General features: G+C 31.4%; 3 protein-coding genes and 1 pseudogene across 3 annotated transcripts; 2 read left to right on the top strand and 2 right to left on the bottom strand.

The window, feature by feature from the left end:
* Nucleotides 1-540: 540 nt before the first annotated feature.
* LOC145183752 (RAB6-interacting golgin-like) lies at nucleotides 541-1,771 on the top strand. The gene has a single exon (XM_080059205.2). The coding sequence runs from the start codon at nucleotides 651-653 to the stop codon at nucleotides 1,542-1,544; it is 894 nt and encodes a 297-aa protein (XP_079915331.2). The 5' UTR covers nucleotides 541-650; the 3' UTR covers nucleotides 1,545-1,771.
* Nucleotides 1,772-2,208: 437 nt separating this feature from the next.
* Nucleotides 2,209-9,853, top strand: LOC145183479 (mediator of RNA polymerase II transcription subunit 6-like). The gene is made up of 8 exons (XM_090083712.1): nucleotides 2,209-2,446; nucleotides 7,204-7,295; nucleotides 7,832-7,914; nucleotides 8,185-8,224; nucleotides 8,869-8,922; nucleotides 9,141-9,265; nucleotides 9,408-9,435; nucleotides 9,525-9,853. Exons 1-8 carry the CDS (start codon nucleotides 2,268-2,270, stop codon nucleotides 9,671-9,673), a joined length of 750 nt encoding a protein of 249 aa, XP_089939838.1. The 5' UTR covers nucleotides 2,209-2,267; the 3' UTR covers nucleotides 9,674-9,853.
* LOC145183595 (uncharacterized) lies at nucleotides 9,846-14,922 on the bottom strand. The gene is made up of 3 exons (XM_080058995.2): nucleotides 14,071-14,922; nucleotides 13,810-13,954; nucleotides 9,846-12,103 (listed from the first exon to the last, which is right to left on the bottom strand). The coding sequence occupies exons 1-3, from the start codon at nucleotides 14,488-14,490 to the stop codon at nucleotides 11,988-11,990; spliced, it is 681 nt and encodes a 226-aa protein (XP_079915121.2). The 5' UTR covers nucleotides 14,491-14,922; the 3' UTR covers nucleotides 9,846-11,987.
* Nucleotides 14,923-15,482: 560 nt separating this feature from the next.
* Nucleotides 15,483-16,085, bottom strand: LOC149889437 (uncharacterized; annotated as a pseudogene).
* Between the last annotated feature and the right edge of the window lie 1,482 nt (nucleotides 16,086-17,567).

Below are 17,567 nucleotides of genomic sequence, written 5' to 3'. Positions count from 1 at the left end.
TTTGAGTTTTTGAAATAAGAAATGTTTATTGTTGCTTGTGGACTGCAATTCTAGCTTTTATACAGCCACAAATTCAAACCTCATTTTGAAGTTACTACTTCATCTTCATTATATATTTTTCCTGCTATCTTTATCATAAGCATGGGTAAAGGTGGGTTGGTGATGGAAAAATGAGGGTAAAGGTGGGTTAGTGATGGAAAAATGAGGGTAAAGGTGGGTTGGTGATGGAAAAATGAGGGTAAAGGTGGGTTGGTGATGGAAAAGTTACTGATTATGATATAAAAAATTCTGTGCTTTCCTTTAAAGGAAAAAAAAGAGGTTGCAACCTTTAAGTAGACAATTATTACAATATTATTCAAACTAGTTTTAATAAAAAAGCATTTTCTGAAATTATTATCATTGTTGCTGTTGTTGTTGTTATTATTATTATTATTATTATTATTATTATTATTATTATTATTATTATTATTATTATTATTATTATTAATTACTACTACTACTACTACTACTATTTTTATGACATCACTTTTTAAAACATTTATTAGAATTAAAATTAAATTCTGTTAGAGAACTTAAAATTATCAATCAACACATGTTAAGCTTTTTTTTTTATTTATTTTCTCATAATTTATCAATCAGTGAGATTTTTTATGATGTCAGACTGGAGCGGTTTTACTGAGGAAGAATTGCACAAACTCAAGCAAGAAAACACTCCAAAACGTTTGCAAGTGACTAAGCATCCGAAAAAGAATCATAATGAAAATTCAATTGCTCCAGTTGATGTTAAAAAACGATCCATTCCTCAGTGGCCAAAACAAGTAAATAGTAGTAATGTTGTTAGTTGTGTTGTTGTTAGCCCCAGTGATGTTCAACAAAATGAAGTTAACTGTGTTAAGGAAGATGCTTCTTTTAATGTCAATAATTCAAAAGAAAATAAAAAAGAGAGTATTGAGTTAAATTCCACTCAGCCAAGTACTGTTAAAAATGCTGAAGCAGAATTATCTGATAAAAATGAGGATATTGGCATCTTAACTCAGGAAAAAGTTCTTGAGTTAGAGAGGTCAAAAATTGAGCAGTTGCAAATACAGCAAAAGTTAATTGAAGATCAAAACAAAAAGAAAAAACAGCTAATTGCTAGTGCGCTTCAAGAGCGAATGAAGCAAACAATCAGCGAGTCACAAAGGTTAAAAGAGGTTCAGCAGCAGTTGAATCATTTAGATGAAAAGTTGCAGGTTGATGTTGAAATACTGCGCAATAAAATTGAAGAGGCTAGTCTCTTGTTTTCACAAGCAGAAAAGCGTTATGAACGTTCTGAAGTTGAGTATGTAGCAGCAAAATGTGATTACTTTAAAAAAAAAGAACATAAAGAGCAATTAGTTGAGCAACTTTATACTGTCATTCAAGCAAATGAAGAACGGAAAGCAAAAAAGCTTGAAGAGCTAATGGTAAAACTTGTCTCTACCACGAATTTGGAGAGTCCAAAGTTTCTTGCTGCACCTAACATTTTAAACGAAACTTCAAATACAAATATGGCTAGCTCATGATGGCTTGGCTTTTAATTAATTTTTTCTAATGTTTATTGAAATCTTCTTTTCAATTGGAGATGGTAGAACTAGCACAAAAAATTTACAAAGTAAAGGTTTATTTTGAAAACCTTTTTTTTTTTTAAAAAAAAAATATTTATTTAAATAATGTTTTTTTTTTTTTTAAGCACATTAGTATTATACTTTTTTTTAAAACAATTTGGTTTTGGATTTAGTGTTAGGTAATTATTCAAAACAAAAAAATCAGATCCTATTTGTAAGGTTACATCAGTAAGACTTTTGTATTTTTAACATCGTTCTACACTAAATTTTGATGGATTGAAGTTATTTAGTACTTTGTTGATCAATTGGTTCTTTTAACATAATAAGGTGTTTCTATTTATATATAAGAGTATTTTTATGTAAGCATAATATATGTTTTATGTAACTACAATATATATTTTATGAAACTATTGTGTGTGTGTATATATATATGCGTGTAATTTTGTAATCTTATAGTAGTTTGTAAAGAAAATGTGTTTGTAAAAAACATAATTTATTAAATACTTCTCAAAGGTTTCATTTAAATGGTTATGTTTTGTTTAGTTCTGTTAGGGGCTCATTTTTTATTCTACCAGCTTATACAAGTTTGCCCTTCATCATTATTCAATTTTTTTTGGTTCAATGTTAAGTTCTTTGATTCAGATTTTTTTTAATTTAGTTTTATAAAAAGATAATTTTATTATGGCTGCATGTTCAACTGACAACAAGTTTGCAATATCTTGGCATGACAGTGCTTGGATGCCCATCTTAAATTCAGAAAATGTATTGGATTATTTTTGTCAGCGTAGTAACACATTTTATGATAAAACATGCAACAATGAGCACATAAAAATGCAACGTCTTGATCCTTCCCAATTACAGTAAGTTTTATAAGTTTCATTAACAATGATAGACTTCTGTTCTACAAAAATGCTTAACTTAAAGGAAAGCTTTTACTTTTTGCTTTTACTTAAAATTAAAAGAAATCTTTAAAGAAAAATTACCATAGTTGTTTACCAATGATAAAAATTTGATCAGTTTTTTAAATTATGTCCAACCTATAGTAGGGTGGTCCTTATTCATTACAAAAAAAATTTTCTTCAGTTTTCTGACGGGGCACCCCCTTCTATGGTTGACGTTTATGAAAAAATAATTGTACTGAAAATTTTATTTGAAAAAAAAACATTTTAGGGGTCTCTACCGCAGAGTTTATATCTATAAAAGTGCCCACAGAAGGCTCATATGCTCAGCATTCTACAATATGAATGATTAGGACAAATATGATCACAGAGCACAACATTGCTTTATTGAAGCACATTTAAACAACTGTTACAGTGTTACATATTGTAATTATTATTGTCCTTCTGTGTTGAGACTGTCAAAGTGACAAAAACCATCTAGTTAGTCCATTGCCAGGGTATTCTTCGCTCGATCAGGAAATCGCTGGCGGTACTTCTTTACAATTAAGAGAAGGCACTGTTTCTGCTCCTCATCGTTTGTGTGCAGCTTGTTGTATTCGTCCATTAAGGCAACTCCACGTTCTGCTATGTCATTCACAACTCCCATACTACTGACAGTGTTCTTCGCCAACTGATAGTCAGCATCTGCAGACCAGAGCTTCACATCTTTGTTGAGGAAAGTTGACGGTAGACCAGTGATGGTGAAGAATCTACGACTGCTCTCGGTGACATAGTCTTCCAAGTTCTTGGAGCTCACCAGCGTAGGATCAACAGTTATCCTTTTCAAAGGATATTCTGCACCCGGTGCTTGCAGGGCACTGACCATCAGACGTTTAGTGTCATCGGAGACTTCGTCATCAAAGAAAGCCAATGCAATCAGTTCTTCTGACAAGTACCACAAATGTTCTAAACTTTTCTTCATTGCGATCTGAGAGACTGCTTGATTCTGTGCCTTGTATTTGTCGATCTCCTTGATAAGCTTGAGATCAACACAAGGCGAAGATGGTGCTGACGGCGCTCTAAACCAGGCCTTGACATACAGAGTCACTGTGAAAAGACACACGTCTGCTATTCCCTTCTCTTCTTTCTTTGTCATCTTGAACTGGCTTCTCAGCATCCATATTTTCAATGAATAAATAGCCTTGGCCATCCATCTGGCTCAATGCAGTCCTGCCGGAGCTTTGAATGAGCATCCTTGAGATGGAACGCCTCCCAGAAACATTATTGTCAGCTCTAGCATCACGAGGCTGAAACTGTTGCAGTTGGTTTTCAGCAAATGCAATAATTTCATTTGCAACACTAGAAACGGCACTGTGCACGATGTCATACAAACTAGATGCCTGAAAGTTTGACCGGTCAATGATTTCCCAACTGCTTTGAAACTTTTTAAAAATCATAATGTCTGGACCCTTTGAAGGGCCAAGAGAAAGAGTAACCGTTGCCTCTAAGACTATTTCTAAAGTGTGATGACGGTAAGCAAACCAGAGCAAATCTTTGTCAAACTTCTGCTCCAGTAGGATGCAAGCACCATTTCTTGGACCACTATTGATGGAAGTAGTGTCGAAGCACACGCACTTGACTTTATCAGCTATGCCCCACGCTACAGTTACATTATAAACAGCTGTTGCTGCAGCTTCTCCAGTTCCAGATGGCAGCTTCGGTACACAAAGAAGTTGGTCAACTCCTAGTCCAGACACGAGGATTGGGAGCCGGTCCACAATTTTTTTGCTACTGATATCTTCCAGCAATTTCCCATCCCAGTGTATTGTTAGTGGAACTGTTGGCTTGAATTCTGCTTTCAAGTTCTCTGCCATTCTCTGCCTACATTTCATCCTTTCTCTTTGAATGGACGATCGATTGATATTAAACTCTGCTGGGTCATGACCAAGGTGCTGCAGTGCTGGAGAACCAAGGTGCTGCAGTGCTGGAGAAAGCAATTCTGAAGAATAGCTTTCTCCTCTCTGGCCACTCTGTCCTGTTCTTCTCTCTCTTTTCTTCTCTTGAAGTTTTTTTCTCTACTGTGAACATCTCTTTCTCTTTTGGCCATGGCTTTGTCAACACTTCCCATTTTACCACGTCGTCCCGCCTCACGCTGAGCTAACAGGAACTCCCTGTCCTCCTGCATGCTAATCATCTTCATGGCGTCCGCATGAGCAATGTCAAAAAGACTCTCTAAGCCATCCTTCCATTCTTCTTCCTTCTTCAGTAGACTTTCAGAGCGCTTTGCTTTATTTTCCTTATTTTTCTTCAGTTTGTAATTTTCATGGAACAGACATTCAACTTTTTCAACAACGTGTTTCTTCAACCGTGTCGGGATGCGGGCTTTAGCCCACACTTCAAGAATGTCATTAGTTGTTGAATGTGATGCTTCACGAACGGTCTGTTTGGTGGCCTCTTTGTAATAGAAGAAAAGTACCATGACTTCCTTCTTTGAGGGTAACTTTGTAGAGCTGAGAATTTCAGACATTTGGCCTATTAGCCACAACTCAGTTTCTCGTCTTGTAGTTGGTTTCGAAGTCCTACAACAAGCATTGGCCATCTCCCTTAAAATAATAAATTTTATTTGTTACCATCCAATTTAATTATTCAAATTATATGTAATTTCTAACAAAAACTTATAGAGCTCAGAAAACTAACTGACAAAATTTATGTTATGCAATATAAATAAACAACAATGACATATCAAAACTCTGACAAGGTCTAAAACCAATAAATAAAATACACAATTATGTGCATAAATGAAAAGTCAAGTTCGATACTATGGCACTCAGGCAATTGATATTAATTAACAATTTAAAATGGATTTAGCACAGCGGATCGGTCATTCTGTCTGTTTTATAATAATTCATTATTAAATCAAATATGGCAAATTAATATTTAAGCAAAAATAAACAAAGAAAACACTCACTTTTGATCCAGTATCCACTAGGTCAGTTGTTACGGAAGTTTCCCTGAGAGAGTCAGTAGTCACTAAGTCAGATTCATCAAATATTATTGTTATATTGAGTGTCTGTCAGTGTCTGATTACAAATGGCTGACAGCTGGTGAAATGCATTCTGGATAATTTAACAATAAATAAGTAACATCATATTGATAAATTATGCAGGCGGTATAGTGTGCAGTGAAAGAGTTCACCAGCATAACAACTAGTGACATGCAGCCACGGAACCCCACATGATACTTAACTATTATATATGTGGTAGGGACCTCTAAATGTTTTCAGATTTAGCTGATTTTTTTTGTGAATTTTTTATGCATGCATATAAACAAAATTCAAGGGTGCCCTGTACAAAAATCAAACTTTGAAAATTAAGGACTACCCTAACCTATAGTTTTATATTGTGTTTTGTAGTGTTTTTGTTTTATTGTTAACTTAACTTTTAATACTTACTTTTGATTGCTAATGCAATTACTCATTCTGCAGTAAGCAATATTCTTGCTTCTAATCTGTCATTCTTTAATGTATGTATAAAAAAAACAATAATTAAAAAAAAAATTGTTTTAAGCATTAAGAAAAACTACCTTATACTTTTAATATAAAACTTAATTTTACTTACATTCAGTAGTAAAATAATTTCAATTTCTCACATTTTATTTGGTATGGATTGTTCTATGCCAAATAAAATGTCTTGACACCTACCAGCTGAAAGAGTGAAGAGATTTAAGTGTATCAAATTTTGGTGACCAGAGACTTAAGGTTCCTGATTTATGATAACAAGAAGTGAAATGATAACAAGAAGTGAACCACTAGAAGATTTTTTTGAGCTGGTTATTTAAAAAATGGATCATTTTACACCTCACTCATTTGTTGCAAAAGTACAATTTAAGTATTTGAACTAGTTAAAAGAACATTTGAAAAAAGAGAAAACAGCCAATTTAAAATCAGGACTCAGAATTATTGTGCAACTCCATACCATTTCTAATACAAGTACAAAAAAAAAAAGATTTTAAGAAAATGTTTATGTTCATCCATTTCAACCTGTATACATATAATGATTCTAGATATGATAAAGGACATTTTAAATTTGTTTCATGTATGCTTTTATCTAAATGAAGCTTATTAAGAGAAACTTTTAGGCAATTTATAACGTTTTTTCAGATATTTGTGCTTAAGTAGGAAGTGTTGAAAGCATATTTATTTTTGAATAATTCTGTTTATCAATGATAAAGTTTTAATTTTATGCTCTGCTTTCTTATACTAAAAAGTACTACAGTATCAAGTAATATCATGCATGCAAACAAAATTATTTACAATGAGCTGACAACAATAAAACCTTAAATTCAGCGTCTGTATCTCAGTAACTCTATAAGTGGAAAAATCTCTCCTCCAAGAACGAAAGAAAAATCTGATGTCTGGGTATCAGCTCTCACATTTTTTTAATTGCTGTTAAATTAGATTTAATAAGATTATTATGACTATTATTATTTGATTGCATAATTTTAGCTATAAAGGTATGAGCTTATAAAGGTATGAACTTGTTGTGTTAAAAAGTTATAATTAGATTTTTTTATTATCTGTTTATGTGATAATAAAAATAACTAGTTATCAATATAATTAATACATTAAGTGATGCTCTGTTTTCTAATTTCAAAAATAACAGTTTACGTTATTTACAGTGAATTTTATTTAAAATTTTGGTTTTTCTTTAAATTTTGTCTAACAATTTTATTTCCTATAGGTTCATGTCTGGTATAGAGTACCAGCTAATACATGCACAGGATCCTATACTTTATATCATAAGAAAACAGATGAGGTACTCACAAACACAAGGTTTATAACTGGTTTTAATATTACAATTGTAATCTTTTTGCTTTTTACTTATGACTATCTTTTTAACTTTGCTTGCTTTCTGCTGAAAAGCATCCACTTAAAACGAGTGCTCTACATTCTGACACTAGTTAGGTCTAATAATTTTCTTTTCATGCTTTGCTACGCTTAGGTTTAAGTGAAAAGTTTAGGAAAAGGTTTTTTTCTGCTCCCTAAAAATAATTTGCCTAAAAAAAAGGGCAATAAAGGCTTTTTCATTATCAGGAAACTTGTTTGAAGAGGAAAATCAAAGAAAACCATAAATTATTTTAAAGCTCTAAAACATGTTATGTTATTTTGTTGACATCAATTTTTTAGATTAAAAGCTTGCATTTGTCTGCTGTTTTAAAGATTCTCAGTGTTCTATATGTTTAATCTTTCTTGAAATGAAAAAAAAAAACTGTGGATTTACTATTTGTAGTCATTAAAATTATTTTATTTGCTTTAATATTTTTTGTGTGTTATTTTTTATGTTTTTAAGGGTTGTTTTTCTTTATCAGTAACACCTCAGGCCTTTTATTACATCCTGGCTGGTGTGGTCTATCAAGCTCCAGATATTGGCTCTCTTATCAATTCAAAGTTGGTGAGTAATATACCAGTGTCCTCTAAGCCTTCAATACATTATTGGAGAAAAAAGTATTTTATTGCAACCTTCATTCAAAATAACCATTCATGTAGTAACCCCTGGCAGGTAAAGAGATGCGCACATTGGATAAACCAAAAAAATTTTAGTTGCGTGTATTTGCATAAATGGAATGACGTGGATGGAAAAGTTAAAAAATTTATTTGTGTGAAACAAATTGACACAAATGACAAATTGAAACAAATTGTTGAGATTTTCTTTCCCTTATAGTTGTCATCTGTTAACAAGCTGCAGTCTGCATTTGCTGAAGGTGAATTATTTTAAGTAACATTTTTACATAGAGTTGTTAAGTTGATATATCTTATGTGATGATGTATTTTATTGACGTAATGACGGTATGTTGGTTGGTGCACTGTGGTTACACTGTTGCGTCTTGTAATGATAATAAAAATGTTGCAGAATGTGATGTGTTATCCTGGGAAATCATAATTGATTTTTCTCTTCTTTTTCTTATAAAGAATAAAATAATAATTATGACCTAATAAGATGATGGAATTTAATGATGTAATGTGATGATGCAATTTGGATTAACCATTCCTTAACCTTTAGGTTCAATTTTCCTTGTTTGTGACGGGTGCTACGAACACACAATCCGTCACGTTCTGCATGCACGTTCCTTTTACACCATCTGTATTACGTAACAGCAATACTCTCATGCACGTGTCATTCTTTCATCCTTTCATCATCCATTATGTCATACAATCTGCATCATCACATTTCATTGTTACATTACATCATCTAATTATGTGATTATCATCTTTTGGTTATAAAGAAAAAGAAGAAGACAATCGATTATGATTTCCCAGGACTGCACATCATCAAATGTTTTATTTAGTCATGCGGTGAGACACTATTTGTGATTTTAAAAGATCATATTTGAATATTACTCTTTAGCTCGTTCATATGCACGCTATAACCCGTCTAAGGGTTACTGGTGGCAGTTTACCGGTAAGCATCTTAATCTTACAAAGCCGATGAGGTTTAGCTTTTAACAAAAATTTGTTATTTTATGACGTCATCTGCATTGCCTGTTAACACAAAATGGTTTCAACGGTTCCATGTTCTTTTTTAATTTTAGGGTTGTATTCCATGCTCTATTGCATTAAACATTTTTTGTCATTTTATGAATTGAAGAATAAAGTTCATCGAATTTCTTATATTTTTAGAAGAATCGAAAACGAAAGCAAACGTTGTTAACAAAAGCGCTAAAACGGGCTCAGTTTTTCAGCGGCAGCGAGTTGATATATTGTTGTCTGATCTTGTTGAAAAGTATCCTCCTAGATTGGTTAAAGTAAGAAAAGTATTTTTAATGCTTCTTTTTGTTGTTCTTTTTTGGTTTAGGAATGAGCGAGACCTATTTGTTATAAGTACTTACGCTATTTTTTGCTTTTTATTACATTTGAATTTAGTGTCTGTTTCCTCTTTATTTACAGGCCAACACTGTAAAGCTTGAAAATAATGGTAAGCGCTTTACTGTCATTTATATGTGCCTGTAATGATTAGTTATTGTTTAATTTCTTTCGTTGTTGAGATTGAAAAGATTTATTTAGGTAATGCAAATGACATTCCGACGAGTTTGACAGAATCTACGGAAGTCAAAAGTGATTTAGTTAATACAACGAGAATTAAAATAGAACCCGATTTAGAAAACTCTGCGTTTTCGCAGAATTCTTTGACTTTTCCGAGAAAAAAGAAGTGAAAAATAAGAAACCGTTTTGTGTAACTAAATGCAGACTAATAAACCTTTTCGCTGAAAGTTTAAAAATTTACTAAATAATTCTTGTTGCGTTAAAAAGGATTGGTTTCTACAGACTAATAATAGAATTTGGGGGTTTTTTGTGATTAAAAAAAAAACATTAAAGAGAGCTTAATTTTTTCAGTAGTTTCCTTTTCTTTATTCTACCATGCCTTGCGTAATTATTGCTAAATACAGTTGTTTCCTGATTGCCACGCTCATCTAACTGATTAAAACGGCCAGTGACAAGCCTTGATAAATTCTGAGCATACGAATATCTTTAAACGTTCATCAGTCATCAACCGTTTGAGACCAGCCCCATTGAGAAGAGGAAGGAGATCCGCGGTAACTTACTCTGGTGGTTCCCTAAAGCCCAGAAAGGGCTGCAAAGGGTGAAGTATTTCAACCGCTTTCCTTCCCCACCTTCCTCCTCTTCTTCCTCCTCACACATGATAGTTTTGAAGATATCATGCGTGAAACCATTATGCTTTTTTTCCTATTACAAGAACTTATATAAATTTTAATATTTTATCTACGCACAAAAAAAAAAAATTAACAAGTCTTTTTAATTACTCCAACTGGTGTTTCTCACCCAGCAGAGGACCAAGGCGAAATCCCCGCCAGCCCAATCCATCGACGGGACTGATTGAGGAAGTTCCAGAGCACGTGAAAAAGAATGTTAGATTCGAAAGCAAAATATTTTTAACACACTATTTGACTAAATGAGTGTTAACATAACGGATGAAATGAATAAAATTTTGTTCTAAAGACGCTGTATTTTGGAACTTTGTCATGAGTTTTTCAGTAATGATTTTTTGAAAATTTATCATCAGATACTGAAAAGATTTTCAATAACTTGATCTATTTTACTTAATGATCCATTGATCCAACAATGAAGTATTCCGATGGAGCAAACCTTGACCAATAAACAAAAATATTGTAAAAATCTATTCTTAAGCTTGTTGATGCAATAAGTTACTTAAAAACGTGTGAAAATTATGAAATAAAAATTATTGATTATGACTTGTTTTAAAGCTCTTACACTACAGCTTAGTTATACATAATTTTGCTTTTTCATTTGCGAATGGGATAGCAGAGACAAAAACCCAAGAGTGAATCACTTACTCCAGACCATAAAAATGTTAATAATGATATTTTAGTGAACCCTGATGACATTTTTTTTAAAAAAAAAATGTAAAAGCTGTCTAAAAATGGCAGTGGATTTTTGTATCTGGAAGAGAAATTCCCTAAACTCAGTAAGGAAAAAAATAGATGAAAAAAGAGAGAATATTTGCAGGTTCACAAATACAGGAAACTGATAAAGGATAAAAGCTTTGAAGAAAACTGAATGATCAGGAAAACTCGTCTGAAAATCCTTTGTGAATGTTGTCCAAAGTATTTTAGGAGACCATAAAGCAGTATATTACACAGACTTAATAAATGAACTTTATAATATAAAGCTTTGGGGTGAAATATGTCCTTAAGAATACATATGCTAAACTCTCGTCTGGATTTCTGTCCTTGCCGGATTTGGGCGCTGTGACTGACGAACAAGTCGAGAGGTTTTATCAGGACATATCCTTAATGGAGAAGCGCTGTCAAAGGAAATGGAGTCCAGGATTGCTAGCAGATTAATGTTGGAGAGTTAGAAGGGACCTACCAGAAGCCAAGTATTAACGAAAACCATAACTATTGTACATTAAACATTAATTTCTAAGTGTAGCTGACTTTTTACGAAAACCTAGTTTCAATTTTTTTTTATTGATGTATTTTTGTTTGGTGGCCCTAGAAGATTCAAAATTTGACATTTGCTTTCATATGACGTAAAAAAGTCAAAATTGATGAAATTAAAATTGTTAAAATGAAAAACAACAAGAATAAAGCAGGTCTTTGTTTACCTTAAAAATGAAGCAGAGTAAAAATGAAACTTTTTGCCTCGATAATATCGATATATCTGGAACATATTTAGAAACATGATCACCTCTTTCCAAAATCAAAAGTAATTAGTCACTACTCCTTTCTTATATTCCTTTTCATATATATTTTTTAGAAAAAATCTACTTTGAATAATACACATTTTAAAAATAAAGATTTAAAAATAAAATATTGCCAGCTTCTCATTAAAATATGAATCTTTACCGAATAAGGGAACATCTTTTTAAATGTATTCAAATTTGAACTTCTTGAGCGTTTTTTCAAAAAGACATAACGATCGTAGCTTACATTTATAACACATTTAAACTAAAAATTATACTAAAATACATTACACAGTTTAACATTATCCAATTACAAAGTTTGACTGGATTATAGATAAAAGTTCTCCTAAATTATCAACATTGAAATTTGATAGTTTTTGTGCTGCTTGATTTGATTTGTTATTCAGCAACACTGTTACTAAAAAAAAAAAAGAAAAAGTTATGTATGTATGTATGTATGCATGTATGCATGCATGCATGCATGCATGCATGCATGCATGTATGTATGTATGTATGTATGTATGTATGTATGTATGTATGAATGTATGTATGTATGTATGTATGTATGTATGTATGTATGTATGTATGTATGTATGTATGTATGTATGTATGTATGTATGTATGTATGTATGTATGTATGTATGTATGTATGTATGTATGAATATTTCTATAAATATATATTAGAGTGGTTTAAAAAAATCAAATCTTAAACTCAAAGGCTTTTGTTTCTTCGTGGCCCTTTAAATAAAAAAATCACAAATAAAATTATGACAATAGCATATTATTTATAATGTTAATGACAACATAGTTTTTTTTTTTCATTTTTCTTTAATTCTTTTAAGTTAAACACTTTTTTTTTCATAGCTCCTAAAATACAATGTTTCACAAACTGTATGTATTACTAAGCAACCTTGCCTTGCTTAGTTGTTTTGTAATTTTAGTTTAATCTCTGCTTTCTGAGTTTTTCACTTCGGTACCATAAATAACAGCCAATTGTGCAGGTAATAAGCCTTGGATAAACCCTTATTAGTAGAATCTTTTATTGTTAATGGCTCTAATGAAATTCAGATTGCTGCTTGGAACATTATATCTATTTGGACAAATAATTCAGGCCTTTACATAAATCAGCATAACAAATAAACTGAACTCTGGGTAAATACTGTTTTCATGCTATTTAGTTTAAATTCAGATTGAAACATGTATATTTCAGCATGTACAATAACTTTGATATCAATCTGGCATGATGTACTGTGCCAGGAACTTGTAACCTGACACCTCTTGTAGGACATTGTTCTAGGAAAGTCAGTGTGATTTCAAGACATTTTCTGTAATCTTCTTGTAGAAGATATCTTTTAAATCTGTCTAGTGCATTTGCAAACAAGATTTATTTTACTAAACTTGTCCAAATCCAAATTTAGAAAACTATCTTTACAAAAATTGTAATCCACTTTATTTGTAGCCAGGATTCTTAAAACTAACAAAATAGTTCTTTATTTGGCCCAAATACCATGCCAAACAAACTTCTTGAATACATCTTTAACTTCTTCAACTTAGCAAAGGCAGCATTTTTATAACCTGTATGGTTGTAAATCTTGACTGTGTTATCTGCTCTCCATTTACTGGTCTCAATTTTAGAATTGCAAAAGGTTTTTTTATCTGATAAACTGTTACAAGAATTGCAACATAAATTTCCTTATATTATTTCTCAGTTCAGCCTTTACTACAGCTTAAACTTTTACTACTTGTGAAATGACAAATTTACAGGACTTTGTTACAACAAATATATCTTTCAATCTTATAAAAACAAAAAAAACTTTTAAAATTCTTGGAAACTTTTTTCATTCAAATATTTTTTTTGTGGTTCACTAAGTAAGAAAACACCAATTTAGGATGTGTTATTGCCATTCTTATTCTTAACCTAAATGAGGTATCATTGCTAAAATTGTCTGTAAGCATTCAAATCAGTAGAAACTAATTATGTATTAGTTAGCCATTTAAACTTAAAAAACATTTTCCTTTTTTTTACTTATATTAAAAGGAACTTAAAAAACAAATTTACTTGAAAAAAAAAAGACTTTTTTTAACCACTTTTTAAGTATGGTTTTATAGTTTTAACATAAATACCTGCTCCAGCAGCCTTCCCACATTGCATATCATCAATTCCATCACCTACAAACAACACATTTTCTGCTGCACAATTCCACTGCTTACAAACATGAAGAGCTGATGCAGGGTGAGGTTTGTATGGAATGAAATCTCGAGTTAATACCTATTGATATTGTAGCTATATAGAGCTGTTAAAGCTAAATATAATCACAACAATATGGAAGCTTATTTTTATAACTTAAAAAATAATATACGTTTATTTAATATACAAACAATCACATGTGAAAATAGATCTTCTTCCACCATAAATGTTCCACTTTTATCTTCATCTATAAATTTTTTAATAAAAAGATCAACACTATGTCTGGCATTTCTAGTAATTAAAGCTATTTTAATGTTTTCTCTTTTCAAAAAATTGAAAACAGTGTGAATATTTGGTTGAAGCTTTAAGTTTCTGGATCCTTCCATTTCAAATTCTTTTATAATCCTAAAAATAGCTGGCTTATCGACCTCTTTTGAATTTGTTGCAAAGTCAAGAACGTCTGAATCTTCTGGAATACATAGTCTTCTCTTTAAGACTTTAAAATCAAGAACTGGAACTGTTAATGTGCCATCCATATCAAATAATATACCATGAATATGAAATTTTGCACCATTGCCAGATTTAGTGTAAAAGTATTTCGTTAGATTCAGTGCCATTTTTACTATTAGCAATAAATAAAGTTTAGGTGTGTAGCTTACATAAATTTATTAACAGCATTCGATTTTTTTTCCATAAGATGATTGTGTTTAATTTAAAACCTGTCAGAAGATCTCAGTAAGATTCCCTGTTAAATACACTAGAAAAAAAAACAGCCTCAGAATCAAAATTGCCGGTCAATTAAGAGATCTCCGGTTAATTTGGAAAAATCCATTTAACTTCCATTTGTTTACTAAAATAAGATCTCTAGGGAAACCCTTTGAACGAAACTTGCACTTCCCAAACGGAAGTGCACGTTCCTAAAGTTGTCGCTTCGATGAATGTATCTGCACTCTTTGAATCTTTTTAGAAAAGCTTCATCAGTCGTAACCAAAATTGTCAACAATTCAATATCAATTGAAGACTCCACGGGAAGGAACGGCAGGTTCACATTTTTTCATTTCGAGATTTTTTCCCCAGTATAACGTCTTTTTTAGTTTTTAGACCAAATAAAAAGTTAAATTATTAATTGTTTTATATTAGCTTATAAATATAATCAGCCAGGAGCTTATTTTATCAACCGATTTCGCCACTGAAATCTAATAAAAAGTCTTGGGGCCAGTATAAATCAAAAATACATTTTTGTTTTTGATGACAAAATGCAATTTTTCTTTTTAATTCTAAGGTTTAAAACTTTGCCCATACAGATATCACAAAACTGTATGTACAAACAGGTACTTATTGCAGGGAGTCTTTCGGTATTTATTGCAGGGAGTCTTTCCTAATAATAAAGGAGCTTTAAATTTTTATGTAAATACAATGTAACCAAAAAAATAATATCTATGTGCATTCTCAATTTCTATCTTAATATCAATATTTCTATATCTTGTGATTATTAATTTTAGAAACTGTTTTAGTTTAAATACAGAGAAAGGAAAAAAAAATTAGCTTTTAAAGATCTTACAAGAAAAACATTAACAAAAAAAAACTACAAATGAAAAAAGGCGTCTATTTATTCTTCATCTTTAGAATCAATATTTTCATGAAACGTCTCGTCAAGCTCCTGATTGTAAGGCAGAGAATCGTAAAATTCTGTATTGGATATGAACTTTTTAATACTTGTAGGTTTCTGTACTTCGCCACGGAGATACAAAGTTTTGCATGATATAAAATCGGGATCTCACCTTTTACAGTATTCTTCGTATTATTTTTTAAATTTGTTTTTAACAATAATCCATTCCACGAATCACGTGGACTCATTATATTTTATGTAATGCCAGTTGAGAGGAAACTGAACTGGCATTATATGAAATATAATGCCAGTTGAGTCTCCTCTTAAACAAATTTCACAAAGGGGACGTGTTGGAATCAGATACTTGCTCTTATAAAATGGTCTTAAAAAATCAGTTATATTTTTTTTCATATCTTGCATCAATTCTACAACTTGAAATGCAGTGGATCTTTTACGAGCATTTCTGAATGTTTTAATCCAATCTGATGGAATACATGTGGGTGTTTTGCCATTAATTAACCCCATATCTTTATCACATTCCATATAAGAATGTCCACTTTCTGGAAACATAACTTTGATGAAGTCAAACCTTTTTTTTTTCATGAATAAGAAAATCCATAAAACGAATTAATATTTAGTTTTTGTTTTAGCCGGCACATGAATTACAAAATAGCTCTACAGATCAAATTTCTATGTCTAAATTTTTCATTAAAAAAAAATCATATAACATTAAAATTACCTCATCAGCCCCCTTTTCTAGCAATAGTTTCATCATAACAATGCAAAAAAACGTCATTACTTGAAAGCACGTGAATATTAAATGAATAAAATGCCAATTTTCTTCTGTAGTAAAAGTCTTTGGTTTGGCAAATTGAAATTTTTTTGGAAGTCAAAAGCAATCGAGTCAAATCTTTGTTCCCTTAGTGTTTTAAACCATGCATTTCGTTTTCTAAAATAAAAGGTTTCTAGATCTTTGTGGTGTTTGTCTTTCTGTGGTTCTATTTCATCTAATTGTTGTTTAAGCTTTTTACATTCTGAATTAAACGATAGTTCAATTTTTATTGCTTCGATTTTAATTTTAAACTCATCACATTTAGAACAAGTGTCAGTCCTAGGGTATTTAAAAGAAATGTTAAAATTAGTTTTAAATATGTTGCGATAAGAGTCATGTGACAATTTCTTGTTTCCGTACTTGATTTTAAACAGGTTTTAGATAACAATATACTACTTCATTAACATTATGTACACAATACAGAGCTATTCAACAGCCACCGCATTTAAATTTCATCATCAAGGACAGTTCTATGTTCTTCACCGCAGCTCTCGTAAACCATTGTTCCTAAGAGACACTTTGCAGCCATTTTTTAGCTTTCCTTAGAACATTTTTTAGTATTTCTTATTCTATGACTAATTCCTCATCAACAAGGAGCATTATTCCCCTTTTTTTTCACATGCTCTGTTTTGCTATAGTTCGGTGAATTATTGTCTTTCCAGCAGCTTTCACATGCTTACTTTATGCGGCTTAATCTTATCGATCTTCTTCTTTTATCTGACTTCAACTCTCATTTGTTCGTGATACTCCATCAGTCTTTTTTTTCTTAACATAAGGTAAGCCGTTCCTACATGGACTGGAAGTAAATATTTCTTTCTTCGTTTTTTTTCGACCATGTTTGATTAGTTGCCAGCTTTTTAGGAACTGCCGCAAAAGTACGCAGAAGAGCTTTACATTTTAAAATTTATAGATTTCTTTTAAGTTGCCCAACTATGAAAACTAGAAAAAGATAAAGGACTCTAACTGCTGAAACGAAAAAACGAGTTCCAAATTACAATCCAAAAGACACATTTCTGGTTAGAAATACCTTAGAGAGGAACAAACTTCCTCTTAGAAGCGTATCATCCAAAATTACCTTAACCTCCATAATCTCTACGCTAAAAGGCCACTAAGAATGTTTCTGACCCTCTTAAGTGAAAAGCAGTTCAGTTTACTTTATTTAGTTTCACCTAAGTGTACATTAAAAAGTGAGATTTAAAACAAATTAAAAAATGTCAATCTTAAGATTAAAATTCTCTTTTTCACCTAAAAAT

The sequence above is a fragment of the Hydra viridissima genome, unplaced genomic scaffold (assembly GCF_058129835.1).
Source record: "Hydra viridissima isolate aposymbiotic clone 2 unplaced genomic scaffold, HvirCarnegie_v1 scaffold_4, whole genome shotgun sequence".
NCBI lineage: Eukaryota > Metazoa > Cnidaria > Hydrozoa > Anthoathecata > Hydridae > Hydra > Hydra viridissima.
This window is presented reverse-complemented; position numbering and strand designations above follow the sequence as displayed.

Excerpts from the sequence above, each read along its gene's own strand:
- LOC145183595 (XM_080058995.2), bottom strand. The coding sequence starts at position 14,490 with ATGGCACTGAATCTAACGAAATACTTTTACACTAAATCTGGCAATGGT. Across the intron at positions 13,955-14,070 it reads AAGAAGATCTATTTTCACAT|GTATTAACTCGAGATTTCAT; the intron begins GTGATTGTTTGT and ends CAATATCAATAG. Across the intron at positions 12,104-13,809 it reads TGGGAAGGCTGCTGGAGCAG|TAACAGTGTTGCTGAATAAC; the intron begins GTATTTATGTTA and ends TTTTTTTTTTAG.
- LOC145183752 (XM_080059205.2), top strand. The coding sequence starts at position 651 with ATGATGTCAGACTGGAGCGGTTTTACTGAGGAAGAATTGCACAAACTC.
- LOC145183479 (XM_090083712.1), top strand. The coding sequence starts at position 2,268 with ATGGCTGCATGTTCAACTGACAACAAGTTTGCAATATCTTGGCATGAC. Across the intron at positions 8,923-9,140 it reads TTACTGGTGGCAGTTTACCG|AAGAATCGAAAACGAAAGCA; the intron begins GTAAGCATCTTA and ends TTATATTTTTAG. Across the intron at positions 9,436-9,524 it reads TGTAAAGCTTGAAAATAATG|GTAATGCAAATGACATTCCG; the intron begins GTAAGCGCTTTA and ends AGATTTATTTAG.